This window comes from Bubalus bubalis, chromosome 3 (assembly GCF_019923935.1).
Source record: "Bubalus bubalis isolate 160015118507 breed Murrah chromosome 3, NDDB_SH_1, whole genome shotgun sequence".
Classification (NCBI taxonomy): Eukaryota; Metazoa; Chordata; class Mammalia; order Artiodactyla; family Bovidae; genus Bubalus; species Bubalus bubalis.
Window position 1 is genome coordinate 26637674 of NC_059159.1, and position 20713 is coordinate 26658386.

Consider the following 20713-nt stretch of genomic DNA (forward strand, 5'->3'; position numbering starts at 1 on the left):
TCCTTGCAGGGGGCAGGGTAGGGGGGTTTGTGGGATAGGGTAGCTTTAAACTTCTCCCTATCTCTAGGTCTCTGGGCGCCTGGTCTGCTTCAGAGTTCTAACTCCCTGGATCTGCTATGTCCCCACAGACTGCACACTGCTGTCCTTCTTCCCTGAGATTGGGGATCTGGCCAGACACCTTCCCTGTGGGGGCCTCAGGCTCTCAGGCCAGCAGGAGGGGCAGGTGGAGGGTGAGGGAAAGCGGAAGGAGGGGAAAAGAAGGAGGAAGAGGAAGCAAGAATTTTTAAAAATGAGAAGAACAGGCAGGAGGCAGGGGCTGGTCAAAATGAACTCCCCAGGCCAGGGGCGAAGTTCTAGGGACTTAGAAGGCTAAGGGAGATCTAGGACATGCCCACTGGTCAGGAAGGCCTATTGCCTTCTGGTAGCACCGGGAAAGGACCTGGACTGCAGCTCTCCAAGGCCCAAGGCTCTCCCTTTTCCTCTTGGGGAGCCCAGAAGAAGGAGCGGGAGGCACTCCTTCCTTTAGGTCTCCTCTGGCCCTCAGCAACCCCTTCTCATTCAGTACTGCTGGATGTCCCCTTGGAGGAGCTCAGAGAGAGCAAGGAGGGAGAAGAGGCCAGGTGACTCTGCGTTTGCCCAGGAAGACTCCCAGTTTCTCCTCCCTGCCCCACCTCCCTCCCATGACCATGGGCCTCCCAGTGCCCACCTCCCTGCTGAGGAAGTGCTACCAAAGCCCCCAACCCTGCAGGATGCCCCCAGCAATGGAAGGGGGCAGAAAGAGTTAATGACACTGATGAGCATGGGCATGGGCCTGAGGTTTGGTCCGAGCAGGGCTGCACAGAGGTGTGTGTGTGTGGCTGCACGAAAGAGTTGCCTGTCTGGCACTGAAAGGGACAAGCGGGTATGGGAGACACACAAGGAAGATGGCAGGAGAAAACAGAAAGGGTATAGGCCTAGGAAAGGCAAGAGGGAGGGAGAGGGGCCGTCTAGGGTGCTAGAGGAGGAGGGGCAGGGAAGGGGCAGACACGGAAGGAGAAGAGCCCACCCACCTCCCTCCCCAGGTCTCCCCTCCCCCAGCTCCTAGGAAGGAAATTAGGAGGCCACTGCAGATAGGTTTGGGTCATTTCCACATGCTTTATTCCAGCAATCAAAATAATTAAAAACATCTCAAATTATTATACACATACAAAATAGGTACAGAGTCTCTCGCTTCCTCCCACCCTTAGGGGGAAAAACTGCTTTTGTGCTTTGGGAAATTGTGCTCTGAAACCCAGTGAGAGAGGATGCAGGACAGATTGAGAGAAAGGCCGTGAAAATGGGATGCAGCTCCAGAAGGGGAGAGGGTTTCAGAGGAGGGAGAGAGAGGTGGGGAGACAGAGGCAAGAGGCCTGAGGAGGTGAGAGGCGCCCAGGGGCATGAAGAGAGGGTGGAGAGTGAGTGACACTGGAGGCGGCACTCTCTCCCACATTAAATAGCACCTTTAGAAAATTCACATGAGTCCCCATCCACAAGGAAAAAAAACAAAGAATAAAAAAAGACTTTGAACAAAAAGGAACATTTGCTGGCCTGAGGGGGGGGTGTGTTTCCACTTCCATAGCACCAGTGATTCCCTCCCCACCCCACCCCATCACAGAGATGTAGCACCTTTGATATAAAACGAGGACCCCCTTCCACGCTGCCCCCCTCCCGCCCCCACGCAGTTGCCTCGGTGACACACAAAGGCAAGAACGAGGTAGTCTTTCAACAATACAATTCACAAGGAGCAGAGCAGTCTCTCCCACCCGGCCAGGTTGCGCAGGGGGGAATGTCGCGTTTCCCAAATCCGATGTTTCTGCTCTGTGTGGCCCCTCCTGACTTTCCTCCAAACCCGGTGTTGAACGGCCAGTGGTCCCCCTGGCATGCTCCCCTCAAAAAACAAAGAGGGAATGTTGCCGGGGCCACAGGGATGCCAGATGGTAAAGCTTCTTTGGCAGTCTGAAGACTCCAAGTCCCCCAGGGTTTGGAGGTTCTGGGTGAAGGAAGTGGGCTGGGAGTGTGGGGGCCACTTGGGTGTTTCAGCATTGCCTTTGGTTGCTGGGCAGACAATGCATTGTTTCCTGTGTCTTTTGGGGAGACTTAGATTTGGGGACCAGTGGAGGGGAGGCCCTAAGAAGGCATGGAGAAAGGAGCAGAAAGGGCAGTGCTGGGGTGTCATAAGCCCAATGGGCAGAAAAGGACTTACCCCCACGTGGGTCTTCAAGCAAGTGGACCAAGCTTCCTTTTTTTAAAAAGTTATTTATTTATTCTTTTTTTTTTTTGGTAAGGTTGAATGCACTTTTGGTTTTTGGTCATGTTCAGTTGGTCAAAGATAAAAACTAAGTTTGAGAGATGAATGCAAAGGAAAAAAATATTTTCCAAAGTCCATGTGAAATTGTCTCCCATTTTTTGGCTTTTCGGGGGTTTCAGTTTGGGTTGTTTGTCTGTTTCCAGAGTCAGGGGCAAGTGGGTTGGGTGGGAGGGAGCCAGGTTGGGGTGGAAGGAGTTTACAGGAAGCAGGCAGGGCCAACGTCGAAGCCGAATTCCTGGTCTGGGGCGCCAACGTCCAAGGGGGCCACATCGATGATGGGCAAGCGGGAGGTCTTGGTGGTTTTGTATTCGATCACTGTCTTGCCCCAGGCTCCGGTGTGACTCTGGGGTGAAGGGGAGACAGTGGGAGAGGGGCGTCACCAAGTGGCAGCGAGGGGGTGGGGGGACCAGGCCCGCCGGGAGAGCCGAAGACCAGCACAGGGGCCCTGCTGGACTCACCGTGCAGCCATCGTAGGTGACGCTGTAGGTGAAGCGACTGTTGCCCTCGGCCCGGATCTCGATCTCGTTGGAGCCCTGGAGGAGCAGGGCCTTCTTGAGGTTGCCAGTCTGCTGGTCCATGTAGGCCACGCTGTTCTTGCAGTGGTAGGTGATGTTCTGGGAGGCCTCGGTGGACATCAGGCGCAGGAAAGTCAGCTGGATGGCCACATCGGCAGGATCGGACCCCTGGCCGCCGTACTCGAACTGTGGGGGTGGCAGAGCGAGGAGTGAATGGCTGTGTTTGAGCCCCCAGTCCTGGCCTCCCTCTCTAGAATCCTCCGAGGGAATCCCAGAGAACCCCACTTCCAGAGGTGGCAACCCTTGCCCCCCAGACACCCTATGTCTGAGTCAGTATCAAGGTCCCCAGTCTCCTGTCTCCCAGCCCATCACACCTCGCAGAGGTCTGGTCCACCCAGGACCTACACTCAGGCCCTTCTGAGCCCTGGGCCGACCCATCTCTGTTAAGACTGGCTATAAGGTCCAGCTCACGCACCTGGAATCCGCCGGTCATGCTCTCGCCGTACCAGACGTGCCTCTTTTCCTTGGGGTTCTTGCTGATGTACCAGTTCTTCTGGGCCACGCTGGGCTGAGTGGGGTACACACAGGTCTCACCGGTCTCCATGTTGCAGAAGACCTTAATGGCATCCAGGTTGCAGCCTTGGTTGGGGTCAATCCAGTATTCTCCTGGGGTGGGGCAAGGTAAGATGGCATCAGGGGATGTATGGGATGATGGCCCCTCAGGGCTCAGCCCCATCACGGCAGGAGGGGGAAGCACAGTTGGGCCGGCCCTCACCGCTCTTCCAGTCGGAGTGGCACATCTTGAGGTCACGGCAGGTGCGGGCGGGGTTCTTGCGGCTGCCTTCAGGGCTCCGGATGTTCTCGATCTGCTGGCTCAGGCTCTTGAGGGTGGTGTCCACCTCGAGGTCACGGTCACGGACCACATTGGCATCATCAGCCCGGTAGTAGCGGCCACCATCGTGAGCCTTCTCTTGAGGTGGCTGGGGCAGGAAGCTCAAGTCGTAGCCGCCGCTGGGAGGACCTGGGGGACCAGGGGGTCCAGGAGGGCCGGGAGGACCCTGTGCAGAGAGGGAGGAGAGTGAGGATTACTGGGGCTCGGTGCTTTCAGGGCTGGGGTCCATGGGCAGATAGGGAGGAGAGTGGGGATTACTGGGGCTCGGTGCTTTCAGGGCTGGGGGGCCATGGGCAGGAAGGGAGGAGAGTGGGGATTACTGGGGCTTGGTGCTTTCAGGGCTGGGGGGCCATGGGCAGGAAGGGAGGAGAGTGGGGATTACTGGGGCTCGGTGCTTTCAGGGCTGGGGGGCCATGGGCAGACAGGGAGGAGAGTGAGGATTACTGGGGCTCGGTGCTTTCAGGGCTGGGGGGCCATGGGCAGACAGGGAGGAGAGTGGGGATTACTGGGGCTCGGAGCTTTCAGGGCTGGGGGGCCATGGGCAGGAAGGGAGAAGAGTGGGGATTACTGGGGCTCGGTGCTTTCAGGGCTGGGGGGCCATGGGCAGGAAGGGAGGAGAGTGGGGATTACTGGGGCTCGGTGCTTTCAGGGCTGGGGGGCCATGGGCAGGAAGGGAGAAGAGTGGGGATTACTGGGGCTCGGTGCTTTCAGGGCTGGGGGGCCCACGGGCAGACAGGGTTGGGGGACTTACAGCAGGACCAGCATCACCAGTGCGACCTCGAGGCCCAGGGGGACCGATAGGGCCTGGGAGACCATTGAGTCCATCTTTGCCAGGAGAACCAGCAGAGCCAGGGGGACCCTGCAGGGAGGAAGCTGGTTGGAGAAAGCCTTCCGGAAAGCAGGGGCCCACCCCAGCTCTGGCAGAGAAGCCCATCTCCCACTTTGCTTGGCTCAGACTCCCCAGCCTTCTTATGGCTTATTCCCACGGAAACTTTGTGGGAGGAAGTGGAGAGGGAGAGGCCAAAGGCCGCGTAAGGTTGTCCACAGAGCCCATTCCTTTCTTTCCTCCCCTGCTCCAGACCCTTCTCTAGAGAACTGAAGGGCCCAGGAAGAACAGACAAACAGAAGATGACTCACGCGGGGACCAGCAGGACCAGAGGCTCCGGAAGGACCTTGCTCACCAGGAGAGCCCTGCAGGAGCGATGGGAAGACAGTTCAGGCCAAGCGTAGGTCAGAGGCGGCCAGCAACAGCGCCCTGCCACCAACCGCGTCACGCTGGAAGCCTAGCCCCAGGGTGTCCATAGGCTGAGCCCCCTCCCACGATCCCGCTTTGTGCACTTCACCCTCCTGGAAACTACTTGGAAATGCCCACTGGCCTTCAGACCCCAGTTCCCACTAGCGAGAAGGACTGTCCAAAAAGGGAAGCTAAGGTAAAGTGTCCTCCCCATCACACAGCAGGGCTTGGGGAGATGATGAAAGAAGATGCAATGTCAGCTAGGGGCTGGGGAGGGGCTGAGCATACTCACGGGAGGGCCAGGGGGACCCTGGAGACCAGAGAAGCCACGGTGACCCTTAATGCCTCTGTCGCCCTGTTCGCCTGTCTCACCCTTGTCACCACGGGGGCCTTGGGGTCCCTAGAAGAGCGAGGAGGACAGGCCGTCAGGTGAAAGTTCTGTTAGCACTGAGGGGGGTACAGTCTCCACATGGACAAGGGTTCTGAGGATGACGTAAGGGCCAGAGTAGGGCACTTACAGCGGGGCCACGGGCACCAACGGGGCCAATGGGACCAGCAGGACCAGCAGGACCCTAGGGAGAGCAGAGAGAGCATGAGATCCTGGTCGGAGGAGCCCGGCTCAGGGCTGGAACAGCCTGAGCTACAGTTGAAATCTCCCCTTGGCCAAATCCCTTCACATCTGTTCCTACCATATCCATCCCTCCTGACCCCCGGTGAATCTTCAAGCGGACTTAGGCTTTGTGTAAGCTGGGTTGAGCACCTGGGAACAAACCCCCTTCCTTGGGGGAAACGGGGTACTGGCTGGGGAGGGGCCTTGAGGCTGTGCTGTGGCTCCATTTTTTTTTTTTTTTTCCTGGTAAACATTCCAAACTGAGTTTGGAGCAGAGAAAAGTTTACGGCAAGGCCAAGCAAAGAGAATGGTGGGGGCGGGGTTCAGGTTCAAAAAATCCAAACTCCTATGGTTCAGTTTTTTCAGGGAAACCAAGGGCCAGACATCTTGCAAGTCCTCCTCTTTTCCCCTGCCTAGGTGAAGTCAAATGTCCACCTGCAGATCCCCTGCAGGTCTGGAGAGTCCCTGGCCTGAGCAGAAGCAGCAAGCCAGGCCCAGCGACTTACAGTCTCACCACGATCACCGCTCTTGCCAGCAGGTCCGACAGGGCCGGGGGCACCGGGAGCGCCAGGAGCACCAGGAGGTCCAGCAGGGCCGGTCTCACCACGGTCACCCTGAGAGGACAAAGGGAAACCCGGTGAGCTCCGGCTGAAGCGGCCCGGTGGGAGCGGCTGTGGGGCTGTGGTCCTGGGCACAGCTGTCTCACCTTGGCGCCAGGAGAACCATCTCGTCCAGGGGATCCTTCAGCACCAGGAGCTCCCTGCGGGGGGCGGGGAAGTGAACATCAGCCAAGGAAAGGGAGCCTCAGGCCAAGGCCCAAATGGCCACAGTGAGGGCACTGGCGTGGGGCTGGCAACCACGCACCTCACGTCCAGACTCGCCAGGGGGTCCAGCCAATCCAGGGGGGCCCATGGGACCAGGGGGGCCACGTTCACCACTTGCTCCAGAAGGACCTTGTTTGCCGGGTTCACCCTGAGGGAGAAGAAAGAGTCAGGCCAGAGATGGGGTGGGAGAGGGCCCGATGGTCCCCCACATTTGTCCTTGCTGACCCTACCACCCCCATCCTGCACCCTCCAAGTCCTGCAATGGTCCTGCCCCAAGGTGAGGGGGCACTCACAGAGGGGCCAGGAAGACCAGGGAAGCCTCTTTCTCCTCTCTGACCAGGCAGGCCGACCACACCACGCTGTCCAGCAATACCTTGAGGTCCAGGAGTGCCAGGAGCGCCCTGTGGTGGGGGGGGCAGACAGGGGTGAGATGACTCCCAATGGCCAGGGACGACGCCCCCGACTCTGGACCCCTCTGGAGGGGGCACTTACAGCAGGTCCGTCAGCACCAGGGGCTCCTTTCTCACCAGAGGGGCCAGGGGGACCAGGGGGACCGACTTCACCGGGACGCCCAGCGGGGCCAGTCTCACCACGGGGGCCTTTGCTGCCTTCTTTGCCAGCAGGGCCAGGAGGGCCAGGGGGTCCAGCATTTCCCTGGATGGGGAGAATTGCGACTGTCAGAGTCCAGCAGATTCTGGAGCTTTCCTGAGGCCTCAGTCAGGCCCACCACACTCTTGACAGCCTGTGTCCCACTCTTGACAGACCAGTGGAGTCTCCACACAGACACTTACAGAGGGGCCGGGGGGACCGACTCGGCCAGCAGCACCTGGGAAACCAGTAGCACCCTGGAGAAGAGGACAAAGAAGCGATCAGAGGGAGAACAGCCCCTCACCCGGCCCAGCTGCCCCACCTCCAAACGCTGCCTGGGGGAAGCTTCAGCGGAGAGTGGGTACTCACAGGGGGACCAGCGCTGCCACGAGCACCTTTGGGTCCAGGAGCACCAACGTTACCCTGGAGGAGAACACAGAGGCATCAAGGCTGGGCCGATCCTGGGTCCAGCCTGCTGGCAGCTTGGGCCTAAACAGTGAGATACTCACAATGGGGCCAGGGGGTCCAGCAGGTCCAGCAGGGCCGGGGGGACCAGAGTCACCTTTAGCACCAGCATCACCAGGTTCGCCTTTAGCACCAGGTTGGCCATCAGCACCCTGGGGGAGGAGGGAGCATGGTGAGTGGAGGAGAGGTCTGTGCTCACCCAGGAAGTCAGCCTAGAGGGCACCGGAACTCCAGGCAAGAAGACGCTTTCAATGGGAGGCAATCTCCCCTCCACCTGCCTCTAAACCCGGCCAACGCCTCTGTCCTCATCCAATCACCCAAGGCCCCAGGTCCTAGTCGGGGATGGAAGATAAAAAGGATCTTGGTACTCACAGGGGGGCCAGCGAAGCCAGCAGGGCCGGGGGGACCAGGCTCACCACGGTCACCCTAGAAGAAAAGGAGGCAAGTGGAGAGAGGCCCTGATTCGGGGGAAGGCAGGTGGGGATGGACAGGAGGGTGGGGAAGAAGGCCTGAGGAGCACTGCCCAGGGACCAGAGCAAGTGGGAGCTAAGGTGAGAAGGGACAGGAAGAGGGCTGGGGGCAGCATGGAGAGAAGGGCCAGGTGCGGTGCCTTAACCAGGTCTTCTGTACTTACGGGGGCACCACGAGCTCCAGTGGGACCGGCTGGGCCGCTAGGACCAGCTTCACCCTGAAAGGAAGGGACAAGAGGCTCAGGATCAGGGTGCCACACTGAATACTCCTGCCCGATGACCCCAGGAGAGTCCTCGTCCCTCCTGGTCACCCCACTGTTGGGTGGCCAGGTTGGAGTGGCAGGAGCTGCCTCCCCAGCAGAGCCGTGCCCAGGCTCACGAGGGAAGCTCTGTGTTAGGGAAGAAGGTGAGAAGGGGGCCATCTCACCTTGTCACCAGGGGCACCAGCGGGGCCAGGAGGACCGATGGGACCAGTCAGACCACGGACGCCATCTTTGCCAGGAGCACCATCAGCACCTTTGGGACCAGCATCCCCCTAAAGACACAGGAAAGCCTGAGACTTCTGGCGTGGGGCAAGGAGGTGACCTTCAGCATCCTGCCTGTGTCTGGGACCCCTCCCCAGCTTATGTTTGCCCTGCCCCAACATGTGCAAAGAACACAAGATCTTTCAGGGGAAAGACGCCTGTGTGGGGATTCCCAGGAAAGACCTGGGTTCCATCCCTGGGTCAGAAAGATCCCCTGGAGAAGGAAATGGCAACCCACTCCAGTATTCTTGCCTGGGAAATCCCATGGATAGAGGAGCCTGGTGAGCTACAGTCCAGGGGTTGGAAAGAGTTGGACACGACTGAGCGACTAACACTTTAGGCTAAGAAGCTCCCAAGTAAGGGATCCCTAGTCTAGGAGGCACCCATTACTGCTTGTTGCCATGGTAACACATGGGAAGGGAAGGGCCTGAACTATAGGTAGATGCTAACCGAGAGGCCAGAGAAGGAGGATTAAGAAGAGGAAAACACCCCAGGCAGCAGAAAGAAAGATGCTGAGGGATTCAAAGCAGAGAGAGATGGGAACTACACAAGGCTCGGGCGGGGTGGGGGTGGGGGGCGGCGGAGTTCAACTTACTCTGTCACCCTTAGGGCCTGGAAGACCAGCTGCACCTCGTTCACCAGGCATTCCTTGAAGGCCAGGGGCACCCTGGCTACCAGGGGCTCCAGGGGCACCAGCATCACCCTATGTGACAACCAATAAGGCTGGAGTGAGACTTGGGATCTCAGAACTAGGTCTAGGTCACAACTTTGAGCCTCCTCTTAGTTCCTCCCAGGCTTGGTCCTGAGGCCAAAGACAGGCACTAGGGCTCACAGCCCAGAACTTCAGGCTGCACATGGACCCTACCCTAGTCTTGTCCCTCCACCCTCCCCAACATCTAGCTGGCTTTGGTCCCAGCCAGGCAGCCCCCCCACTGAAGGGTGAGACCTGGACCCCGTGCTGCCCTTACCTTAGCACCATCGTTGCCGGGGGCACCATTGGCCCCACGGGGACCTGCAGGGCCGGGCGGCCCTTGCACACCACGCTCGCCGGGGAAGCCTCTCTCGCCCTGGAAGGGAAGGACAGGGTGTGTGATGGTGGCTCCAGAAACAGGCCCAGGTTCAGGGCATCTCTGTGATGCAGGAAGAGGCTCTACTTACTCTTGCTCCAGAGGGGCCGGGGGCACCAAGATCTCCAGGAACACCCTGAGGGGGAGCAAGGGAGAGACAGTGAGCAAAACCCACCTTGGCCATCCCCACTAGAAAACATTCTTGCCCGCCTGGGAGCTAGCCCTTAGAGTCTGTGATTAGAGACCAACCCCTTCTGAGCACTGAACTGGGATTATCCTTCCTCAGGATGCATCACCTTTCCTGAACTTGAGGTTGAGGGAAAGCCAGAGTATTCCAGCAGCTCTAAAAAGAAGTCATCCAGACCCGCAGCCATGCAGCTCCCTCCCGATCCTAGCATGCAGGGGTGCAGCTCTGTGCTCCCCTCTGTGTGGCACCCTTCACGATGGGAAGCCCTTCCTCAAGTCTAACCTTGCTCCCTTTAGCTGATGGCTATGTGCTTAGCTAGGAGGGCTGGACTCTCCCTCAGCATTGCCTGCACTCCCCATCTCTTCAGCCAGCTGGTACACCTTACCTGTTCACCGGGTTTGCCTGCTTCACCAGGAGGACCAGCAGGGCCAGGGAGACCCTGTAGTTGGGAAATGGGTGAGGGAAGAATGGGCTTAGAATCTGGAAGAAGTGTTCCTCACACCCCTCTCCCAATACCCTGACAGTGTGAGACCTCACCTGGAATCCAGGGGAGCCAGCAGGGCCTTGTTCGCCTCTCTCACCAGCGGGGCCCTGCATGGAGGGAATGCTGTGGTCATGAGAAGGCCCAGGAGAAGGGGGCAGGGGGCTTGCTCCCCTTTCCTGCCCCACAGCACCCCCCTCCCTAGGCCTCCCTGTCAGGGACACTCACAGCAGGTCCTGGGGGTCCCTGAGCTCCAGCTTCTCCGTCTTTGCCAGCAGGACCCTGGGGAAAGAGTAAAAAAGGGGTTAGAGTGGTGAGGTGGGTGGGCAGCTGAGGAAGACAGCACAGGTAAGGGGCCTGGAGCTGGGGGTCCTGATGCCCTAGGGATGGGCTGGAGCCTCATATCCCTTCTGCAGGATATAGGGATGGGACATGGGCGGGAAAGGGACAGGGACCCAAAGGAGATACTTACAACTGCCCCAGGGGGTCCAGGAACACCTCGCTCTCCAGCTTTTCCAGGCTCTCCCTGGGGAAAGAGAGGTAGGGTTGAGGGAGTTGAAGTGGGCAACCAGGTCTCCTGGGTCCCTCCTGTTTCCTTTGAGTGGAATTTTTAAGGAGCTTTTTCATCTATCAGCTCTGGCCCCTGAGGAAGGCCTCTGTTAGCTTCAACTGCTCCATCTTTTGGCCTCTCCCTGAGCCCTGTCCTCCCAGACGACCTGCCCCTTAGGCTCCTCTCTCACCCACTTCCCTTTCTTCTCCCCATAGTATGCCTTTGGACATCTGAGCTCCAAAGGGCTTTTATTCCTTTGAAATCTCTTTTTGAGCCTCAAAGAACTCACCAAGATTTGGGAATGACTATCATGTAAAAGGCCCATCCTATCCCCAAGTGTGTGTGGGGTGGGGAGGGGGCAACAATACTTATTTCCAGGGATAGAGCAATGGTAGTGAAGCCAAGGAGAGGTCTCTCCTTTTATGAAATAGGGAAACTGAGGCCCAGAGGGGGGCAGTAAGTGGCCCAAGGCCACATAGCAAGTCAGTGGCAGAGCTGGGCCCAGAGCCTGGACTCTTCCCCCCACGCCTACCCTCGCCTCAAGTGTGTATGTCCTTGTAACACAACTCCCTGAATACTTACAGCAGCACCTTTAGGTCCAGGGAAACCCATCACGCCAGCCTGACCACGGGCACCGGGAGGGCCTGGGGGTCCAGGGCGGCCATCTTGACCAGCGGGACCCTGAGGATGGAACGCACATGAGCAGAGGTGAGGACAGAGGGTGAGAGGTCAGGAGGCGGACAGGGGGCTGGAGGAGGGATACTTACAGGGGGGCCAGTTTTGCCATCAGGACCCGGGCTGCCAGGGCTTCCAGTCAGACCCTAAGGGGGAGGCAGACAGGTGTGAGTGGAGTGGAGGATACAGGTGGTGGGAGAGGGGCGGTAGGAAGGTGCAGGCCGGGTGGAGGACATTCCAGAAGGCGGATCTGGGGTCCTGCTCCAGAGCCCACACAGGATGGGCAGAGGCCTGGGCCACTAACAGAGAACAATAAATTCGCTGGGCAGAGTGCTGGAGTCTCACCTTGGCACCGGGCAGACCAGCTTCACCGGGGCGACCAGCTTCACCAGGAGAACCTTTGGGGCCAGCAGGGCCAGGAGCACCGCGTTCACCAGCAGGACCCTGGTTGGGAGAGTCACAGCAACAATTAGGGCCTCAAGTCTGGGCCACTTCATCATGGGCTGCCGTCTTCTTCCTCCTGGGCCACGGGGCTGGGTGCTGTGAGGGGCACTGGTGGTGATGGGAAGGTCAAGGCGAGCTGAGTGTGACGAGGTCAGCACCCCAGTGTGGGCACTAAAGGACTGGGCGGTGGGGCTGGGAGGGGGCTGACTGTATCCGGGAGAGGAAGGGAATGTCCAGGGAGCGGCAGGGTCAGCCTCCCAGTCATGATGAGAGGTTTACCTTGGGACCAGCAACACCGTCCGCGCCAGGGAAACCACGGCTTCCAGGTCCGCCCTGGGGGAAGAGAGGAGGTCAGGGAGCTCAGACATGTGGGCACCAGGTCGGCACTGGGGTGAAGAAGGGGGCACTTACACGCTCGCCAGGGGGTCCAGGCAGGCCAGCAGGTCCAGGTTCACCTCGGGCTCCTCGCTTTCCTTCTTCCCCAGCAGGGCCAGGGGGGCCTTGAATACCAGTGGGACCCTGGAGAGGGCAGAGAGGAGGGGGCAGCCTACAGTGAGGGGCCGTCCTGGTGCCAGTTTCAGAGTTGTCTTGAGGCTGGGTCTCCAGCACCGGGGGTTCCCTTTCCTCCCTGGACCACCCCCAGGGGCTTCTGGGGTAGACAGATGGAGCTGCGAAAGGACTTACGGGTTCTCCCTTGGCGCCAGTGTCTCCTTTGCTGCCAGGAGCACCAGGTTCACCCTGAGTAGGGGGGGAGAAGATGATGAGTGGAGAATGGGTACAGTGCTCAGTTGGCCTGGCCCATCATGCTTCCCAGACAAGGGCCTCAGATCAACATAGGAGGTGGGACAGAAGAAAGACAACGGTACTTACGCTGTTACCCTTGGGACCAGGGGGGCCGCTGGGGCCCTGGGGTCCAGAGGGGCCTCGGGCACCAGGGAAGCCAGGAGCGCCAGCAATACCAGGAGCGCCCTAAGGGAGGCAGAACAAATTGAGCCCAGGAGTGGAGGGCACAGGGCAGGTGGAAGGTGGGTACCAGGGGCGGCTCTGAAACCTGCAGGATACTTACATTGGCACCTTTAGCACCAGGCTGTCCATCAGCACCAGGGTTGCCCTGTGACACGGAGAGAGGTGGGTGAGTGAAAGGCAAGGACTCTGAGTTAGGGAGGAGCATGGGAGCACTGTGGAAGTGATACTTACAGCAGGGCCAGCAGCACCAGCAGGGCCAGGGGGGCCAGGCTCACCACGTACACCCTGGGGACCTTCAGAACCTCGGGGTCCTTGGGGACCACCTTCACCCTGGATTGGAAGAAAGGATATGCCAGAAGTCACCCTGGGAACCCAGCCTCACCTCCAGATGGCAGGGGGTGAAGGGCCAGGACAGGAGACCAAGCGTCATGACTCTTAAGATCAGAGAAGAGACCCCCCCAAGACAAAGATGCTGGGGACTCAGCTTCTCTCTTGATTCTGGGTCCTTCAGGTTTCAGGAGCAAAGAAATGCCCACCCCTTGGCCCATGGGAGCTCCGCTCATTGGAGGGTGGGGGTCTCACCTTAGCACCCACAGCACCAGGGAAACCAGGAGGACCAGCGGGGCCAGTGGGACCCTGTGAATAAAAAGGCAAGGTTAGCAAGAAGGAAGATGGCAGCTGCAAGTCACATCCTGGGACAGAAGAGGTCCTGGGGTTGAGACCTGGCCCTGATGTCAGCCAGAAGAGCTGGCGCTGAGAGCCCTGCCCAGTCCCAGGCACTGAAGGCTAGAGGCGGTACTCACAGGGGGCCCAGCAGCGCCAGTAGCACCATCATTTCCTCGAGCACCCTGCAGCGGGAGGAGAAGTCCCGGTTACACTCACTGAGCGCTGCTCAGGCCCTTTAGCTCCTAAGGAACGCTTTCCAGAGCTCTGGGTTCCCCAAAGGGCCAGTACTTACAGCAGGGCCAGGGGCTCCGGGGCGACCTCTCTCACCAGGCAGACCACGGGGGCCCTGAGAACAAAACCAAGAGAAGCCAAGTGAGATGGAAGACACCCCCTTCTCCCCAAGCCCCCATCTTGCTCCTACACCCTGCTCCCTCCCTTCCTTCCAGAACTGGACACACTCACCATCTGACCAGGAGCTCCATTTTCACCGGGGCTACCAGGCTCGCCCTACAGAGCAGAGAATGGAGTGAGGAATCTGTTCTAGGTGGGACTGTGGAGGAAGTGAGTGACCATGACCATCACACAGTATCTTACCTTGGGGCCAGCAGGACCAGCATCTCCCTTGGCACCATCCAAACCACTGAAACCCTAAGATAGGAGGGAGGGCCAACGTGAGACCCTGTGGAGACCGTGGACCACCCTGACACCAGCCCAGCCCAGAGAAGGAGCCTCAGGAAGTCATCACATCTATCCCCCTGTCTTTGAGCTAGACTAAACCCCAACTGACCCAAGATCTCCCTCCCTCCCTTTATTGGGATTTCTTTCCCAACGAAGGGAAGTTCTCTTGGAAATTTACTCTCTGTCCCTTGGAACTTCTTATGTAGCTACCACCCAGCATGATGCATGCCAGGATCCTCTGGGGAAAGGACTAGAATATGACACTGGGACTTTGGGAACTTAGATGATACAAAGGAGACTCACTCTGTGTCCCTTCATTCCAGGGAGGCCAGCTGTTCCAGGCAATCCCCGAGCACCCTGGAGAGAAAAGAAAAAGACAAAGGCAGGGCCATTAGAAGACTCCACCGTGGACACAGCTCCCAAAGGAAGCCCCAGTGCAGCAAAGGCTGGAGGCAGCCACACCATCCTGCTCACCTGAGGTCCGGGAGGCCCGCGCTCACCAGGACGACCAGGCTTTCCAGCTTCGCCCTGAGAGAAAAAGAAAAGGCCATCATGCCCATGCCCCCAGAGTTGGAAAAGTATGGGAGGCTTGGGTCTTCTTGGGATTGTTGAGGGTCAGGCTTCGGGACCCCAAATTCTATCTCAGTTTAAATGTACTGTGAAACACTCGCTTGGTGAATTTTGCCTGCCTCCAAAGAATTTCTGTTTATTTCTGTCACCAGCATCTTAATCTCACCACATGGAGTGAAAACCTGAGGTTACACCCAGAGAAGCCATTCGTGTCAAGGATAGAGTTGGAGACTGCTTAAGGTGACTGAGGTGAGGGGAGGGACAGCCACATCTGTTAGGAAGATGGGGAAACATCCCAGGAAGCTCCCTATTCAAGGGCAGTCCCATATGTCAGGGAGAACATGTCCTTCTTTCTCTGGGTGTCACTCCCAAAGGTGGTGGAGGCACTAGGGTAGAGATTGCAGGAGCCTACCCATGGAGAGGTGGTGGGGGTCAGATGGTATCGCCTCACCAGGGCTACTTACATCATCTCCGTTCTTGCCAGGGGGGCCAGGGGGACCACGGGGACCCATGGGACCCTAGAGGTGACAGGAAGAGAGGATGTTAGAATGACCAGGATAAGGAGAAAAGAAGGGGAAGGCTAGAATTGGAAGAAGGAGGTAACAAAGACTCCAGATGGTGGTCCTTCAATAGGAGAATTCATATATTTGTAGAGGGGGTGTATATTTGCATAGAGAACGCAAATCAGGGGCCACTTACTGAGGCTCCGGGCTCGCCAGGCTCACCAGGGGGGCCTTGGAAGCCTTGGGGACCCTAGAGGACAAGGAGAGAGGGGTAGGGTTAGAAGGGCAGGTCCTTGCCAACATGTCCCCATCTCACCAAGAAATCTCTGAGTACTTTCCTTGCCCTCATGCCAATCCTCCCTCTAAAACCCAAAAGGGTGTAGACATCCCGGATACTCACAGGTGCACCAGGGGGGCCAGGGAGACCACGAGGACCAGAAGGACCCTATGGAAGGAAAAGAAAGAGAGGCCATAGTGAAGCCTCGGTAGTAAAGTTTATCTCCCACGGTTCCTGTTCGGCCCACCCAGCTGCCTCATGTTCTGTCTGGATTCTGAGGTCCCAAAGGTCATCTTGACCTCCCAAGTTATCTATGCCATCTTATGCGCCTTCACTGGCCTGTCTGCTCTTTTTCTGTCCTCTACATAGTCTGCTGATGACTCACCATGGGACCAGGCACGGAAATTCCTGTTGATTTCTCATCATAGCCATAAGACAACTGGGGAGCAAAGTTCTAGAAGAGAGAGTGCATGAGAAAACAGGGTCAGGGCAGAGTTGAAAGGCAGAAGATATCACCAGTAACGGAACGCAATGATATCACATTCTCTATGCAGCACAACAATACGACCTGTGGAACAGTCTTGCCCAAAATGTATCATTGGAATCTAATCAGGAAGACACATCCAACAAACCCAATTTAAGAGACAGTCTACAAAACAACTGTCTTTTGCAAAACAGTTCAGTGTCATGAAAGAAAAGGGAAGTCTAAGGAATGTTCCAGGTGAAAGGAAACTAGAGACATGATAATTAAATGTAATTTATAACCCTGATTGGATCTTGAATCAGGGAGGGAAAAATGGTGTAAAGGACATTATGGAGAACATTGGTGAAGTTTGAATATGGACTGCATATTAGATAATAGTATCAGGTCAACGTTAAATTTCTAAAATGTACTCATTATGTAATGCTCATGTAAGAGAATGTTCTAGCTCTTAGAAAATACACACTAAAGTATTTAGGAGCAAAGGGACACAATACCAGCAAATTACTCTCAGATGGTTCGGAGAAACCACCCCCCGCCCCCGCATAATTTTACGTATACGTAGAAACTGATAAAGCAAATGTGACAAATTGTGAACGATATATGAAAGTTCTTTGTATTATTCTTGCAACTCTTCTCCCCTTTTCCCCCTATAAGCTTGAAATTATTTCAAAATACAAAGTATGCCATCTGCCAAAACAAAACTAAACCCAGCAAAGGAAAACACCGGCGGCAGCGGGAGTGGGGGGTGGGGGCGCAGGGCTGGCTCCTAAGGCCTTCCACAGAAGCCTCGACTCTCCACTTACTCCTCCGAGGCCAGGGGGTCCGGGAGGTCCGGGGGGTCCAGGGGGTCCGGGAAGTCCAGGTTGTCCAGGGATGCCATCTCGGCCAGGGGGGCCGGCGGGTCCCTGAGGCGGGAAAGGGCAGGCCCGGTGAGCGCAGGCCGGGAGCCACGCCCATTTACCTCCCCCGACAGCCGCGAGAGGGCGCCGCTTACCCTTGGGCCTCGGGGGCCAGTGTCTCCTTTGGGTCCCTATAGGGTTGCAGGAGAAGAAACAAAAGGAACGGGGTTAGAGAAGAACCGTGAAGAGTCCTGGGGGGTGGGGTGTGGCGAGAGTCGACGGCAAAGGGGCAGAGGATTACCTCGACTCCGGTGGTTTCTTGGTCCGTGGGTGATTCTGGGGGGTGGGGGGGTGGGGAGAGACGTGACTTAGAGGCAAGGTTTGCTCCAGGTGCTCCCAGAGACAGAGGCCTTCCCTGATAGGGGCTAAGGAGCGTCCCCCCTTATATCCCCCAGCCCCCGCCCGCCCTGGCCCAGGCCCCGAGCTATACCCTGGCCTTCGGGGCAGACGGGGCAGCATTCGTCCGTGGGGACTTTGGCGTTAGGACAGTCTTTAAGTTCGTCGCAGATCACGTCATCGCACAGCACGTTGCCGTTGTCGCAGACACAGATCTGGCAGGGCACGGGTTTCCACACGTCTCGGTCATGGTACCTGAGGCCGTTCTGTACGCAGGTGACTGGTGGGACTGGGGCAAGACGGGGAGATGGGGGCTGTCAGCGGCGCGCAAGTCCCCTACCTCGGGGCTCCAGGTACACCAACCCCATCGTCCCTTCCCTTCGGACTTAGAGGCACATTTAGATTTTCCATTTCCCGCCTTGCCATTTTTTGTCCTTTTGTTTTTCCTTTCCCCAAATCCTTAAACGCTCATCTGCTCCTCATCAGAGCCCGTGACAGCGCCGAGGCGCCTGGCCAGGACAGCTATAACTCTTTCCAGTTCTCAGGAATTTAAACAAAGCTTTAGGCCGGGGTCGCTTCCAACTGTAACCTCAGACCATTGGCGCTGAAGCCAAGTGAAATAAAAAGCCATTGGGTGGGGGTGGGGCTGGGGGATGGAGGAGTGGGAAGAGAGGCGCCCCATCCCGAGGGCAGGCTTGTGGGGCGTGACCTTGGTTGGAGACCTCAGAGGAAAATGGGAGGAGAGATGGGAGGTTCAACCCAGATTCCGCCCCATTCCCGGGGCAGGTGGGATGGCGTGGGCGGGGCTAAGAGGATGGGGTGGGGCTGATTGGCGTGGGATCCCGCCCAGAGACCTGAAATGTGCGGTAAAAATAGGGTACGCCCTAACCTCCGGCGCCCAGACATCTCAAAAGGCCTCGCTCAGGGGCAACCCCCGTTTCCCAAAGCCAGCCAGTGCTCCGGGTCACTTCTTAGTCAAAGAACCAGAAAGTCCGCAACAGTAAGTGGTTAGTTAACCACGCCCACCGCATAATCTTCTACCCAGACGGCCACTAGGTGGCGGGGCAACACTAAGCAATTTCCCCAAACTAGCTATTTCTTTTAGAGACAGGGGCTATCCCATCTCCAGCTTTATTTTCCAGATCTAGAGGTGGGGTCCACACCCAGCAACAATCCCGGTCTTCCCGCTCCAGCTCCTGCGCGGGGAAGCGCTGGATAAGGACGCGCACTGCCCAGTGTAGATCAGCAGAGGGCGCAAAGACCCTGCGTGGCCAAGTCCGCGCCAAAGTTTCTCATCATTCAACCCGCCCACTCTCTGCGCCCCCTCCCCCCTCAGTCCAAGACCTCCGCGGCCCCAGGAACACTGCTAGCCCGCAGAGAGGGCAAACAGTCTTTCCTGATGAATCATCCCATAGCCTTCCTGATCACTGTTACATCTTGGACTCCAATTTCTCAACTCGGCGCCTCCATCCCATCTTCGACGTACTTTCCCCCAAACCGGTGCCCAGACCCTATTTCTCCCGCTGTACTTCACAGTGCGCGCTCAGAACTCCTCCTGCGCCAATTCGTGCCGTGCAGCATCCTCCCCTCTTACTCCTGGGGGACCTTCATCAACACCCCGTCGCAGAGAGGGCACCGAGGAAGAGCCCTCACCATCTTCCTTCCATCCCTGAGCCTCCGGAGCATCCCGAATCTCAGTTTAAGTCGCAGACCCCCGGGACCGAGCGCAGGGCAGGAGAGCAAGCAGCCCTAGACTCCCAAGAGTTTGGGACTTACTGTCTTCTTCTTGGCCTTCTTCCTGGCCCTCCTCTTGGCCGTGCGTCAGGAGGGCGGTGGCCGCTAAGAGGAGCAGGAGCCGGAGGTCCACAAAGCTGAACATGTCTAGACCCTAGACATGTAGACTCTTTGCGGCTGGGGTGGGGGTTAGCGTCCGCTCATGCGTGGCCTCACACTCCGCGTGCCTCCTGCTCCGACCCCGAGGAGAAACTCCCGTCTGCTCCGACCACCGGCCCGGGCCCCTTTTATACCATCCTGATGGAGAGCGGGGAGGAACCCTGCCCCCGGGAGAGGGGGAGCCGGCTGCCCGTCCCCCAGCCAATCAGAGTTGCCTGGCCCGGCCCCCAATTTGGGAGTCGGAACCGAGAGGGGGAGGAGGAGGGAAGGAAAGGGAGTCCACCGCACATCTCCCCCCTTCGCAGCTCTGCCTCCCCAGCCCCCCGGTTCAGTCTGGGCCAGAGATGCTGCCGCTGGGGTGCTGCGTGGGTAGGGGCGCCTCTTCGGCTTTCTTTCTAGGACCCCCAGTCTCAATGAGGGGACTGGAACTGGGGAGCTGGTTAGGGAGGCTTTCAAAGATGGAAGGACTCAGGGTGATTGGGAGAGGGTCCTGCTCGCCCTGCTTGTTCACCCTCCTGACATCCAGAGCAAGAGCTCAGGGATGGGTATGGAGAGGCAGCTGGGGACCACTTTAAAGCAGGAGAACCAGAGAATTTAAAAAGATGTGCCTGTTTAGGGGTGTCTTCTGGTGTGGCTGGGGTATGGAACCTAGGAATATTTGGGGAACAAGATAGATTTATTTATAGACGTTAAGAATCAGATCCTTAGGGTGGGTTTTTGTTTTGAGGATGTCAATTCTGCCATGCCTGAGGCTCCAGAATAGACTCAAATGCTCTCCCCTAAACCCTAGCATGATTGAAAGAGATGGGGTGAGGAGGGGTGCTGAGGCACTGAGTGAAAAATTTGAGTATGCGGTCTCACCAGAAGGAAGCTTTGGTGTTGAGTGATGGGGCAGCAGGGTGGTGGTGGAAAATTGCTAGAATTTTTCCACTCCAGGGGCAGTAAGTTTGCACGAAAGGGCCGTGGTCACTGGTGACTTAGAAAAGGGTCTTGTGTTAGGGTCTGTCGTGGCCATGGTCATGGCCTGTTTAGACATCCTTCTACCCAGCACAGTCAAACTGGAGAGAACTGTATTGGAGAGCACTTGACAAGAGAGAGGGTGTTCCTTCTGGAGGCTGCATAAAGCTCTGTCTCTGTCTGTACCTGGAATCAGGGTTGGGGACATATAGGGGACATATGGGAGAATTGGGGTGTCTGGGGGAAGACTTGCCTTGGAGGTCTGAGGTGGAATTACAGGTGAGTGACATTATTTTAGAGGACGTTTCTCTCTGCCTCACCTCTTTCCTGGAAACCCAGGGCATCGCTTTTTGTCCCTGGAACCAGGAGAGAATCATCTACACTCTGAAAAGCGATGGAGACCCCAAGAACAACAGGCTATATTAGGAGATGACTCTAGAAGCCAGCGTCCTGCCTTCTCTATGTCCCAACCTCCCACCAGTACTCTACCCCAACCCCAATCTATCCAGGTTCCTGATCCTGCCAAAATCTGTGGGCCCAAGAGAAGTCAAAGAGGGTCGCTTTGCAGTGCCCGTCAACTCCAATCCCTCCCGTGCAGCTCCCCACCCCCATCACTCCAGAGCTGCAAACGT

At 57.6% G+C, this 20713-nt stretch overlaps 1 protein-coding gene across 3 annotated transcripts; it reads right to left on the bottom strand.

Moving 5' to 3' along the window:
* Positions 1-2258: 2258 nt before the first annotated feature.
* On the bottom strand, positions 2259-19235 carry COL1A1 (collagen type I alpha 1 chain). Of its 3 annotated transcripts, XM_006041152.4 has the most exons (51): positions 19008-19235; positions 17326-17520; positions 17137-17171; positions 16991-17026; positions 16800-16901; positions 15898-15966; positions 15636-15680; positions 15432-15485; positions 15197-15250; positions 14637-14690; positions 14466-14519; positions 14079-14132; positions 13947-13991; positions 13777-13830; positions 13622-13666; positions 13401-13454; positions 13050-13148; positions 12919-12963; positions 12723-12821; positions 12537-12590; positions 12264-12371; positions 12132-12185; positions 11754-11852; positions 11501-11554; positions 11316-11414; positions 10656-10709; positions 10412-10465; positions 10240-10293; positions 10088-10141; positions 9607-9651; positions 9417-9515; positions 9044-9151; positions 8352-8459; positions 8089-8142; positions 7827-7880; positions 7499-7606; positions 7359-7412; positions 7193-7246; positions 6894-7055; positions 6695-6802; positions 6442-6549; positions 6284-6337; positions 6084-6191; positions 5486-5539; positions 5260-5367; positions 4871-4924; positions 4485-4592; positions 3617-3899; positions 3317-3507; positions 2785-3027; positions 2259-2669 (listed from the first exon to the last, which is right to left on the bottom strand). In XM_006041152.4, the coding sequence occupies exons 1-51, from the start codon at positions 19108-19110 to the stop codon at positions 2523-2525; spliced, it is 4392 nt and encodes a 1463-aa protein (XP_006041214.2). In that variant the 5' UTR covers positions 19111-19235; the 3' UTR covers positions 2259-2522. The 3 variants fall into 3 exon arrangements, with proteins under 3 accessions (XP_006041214.2, XP_044795027.1, XP_044795026.1); XM_044939092.2 differs by lacking the exons at positions 6695-6802; positions 6894-7055; XM_044939091.2 differs by lacking the exons at positions 13050-13148; positions 13401-13454; positions 13622-13666.
* Between the last annotated feature and the right edge of the window lie 1478 nt (positions 19236-20713).

Bases quoted from the DNA above. Each gene is read 5' to 3' on its own strand.
- COL1A1 (XM_006041152.4), bottom strand. From the start codon at position 19,110: ATGTTCAGCTTTGTGGACCTCCGGCTCCTGCTCCTCTTAGCGGCCACC. The intron at 13,992-14,078 runs GTAAGATACTGT...TCTGCTCTGTAG, and splicing joins CTGGTCCTGCTGGCCCCAAG to GGCGAGCCTGGTAGCCCCGG. The intron at 3,900-4,484 runs GTAAGTCCCCCA...CTCTCTGCACAG, and splicing joins CTGGTGATGCTGGTCCTGCT to GGTCCTCCCGGCCCTCCTGG.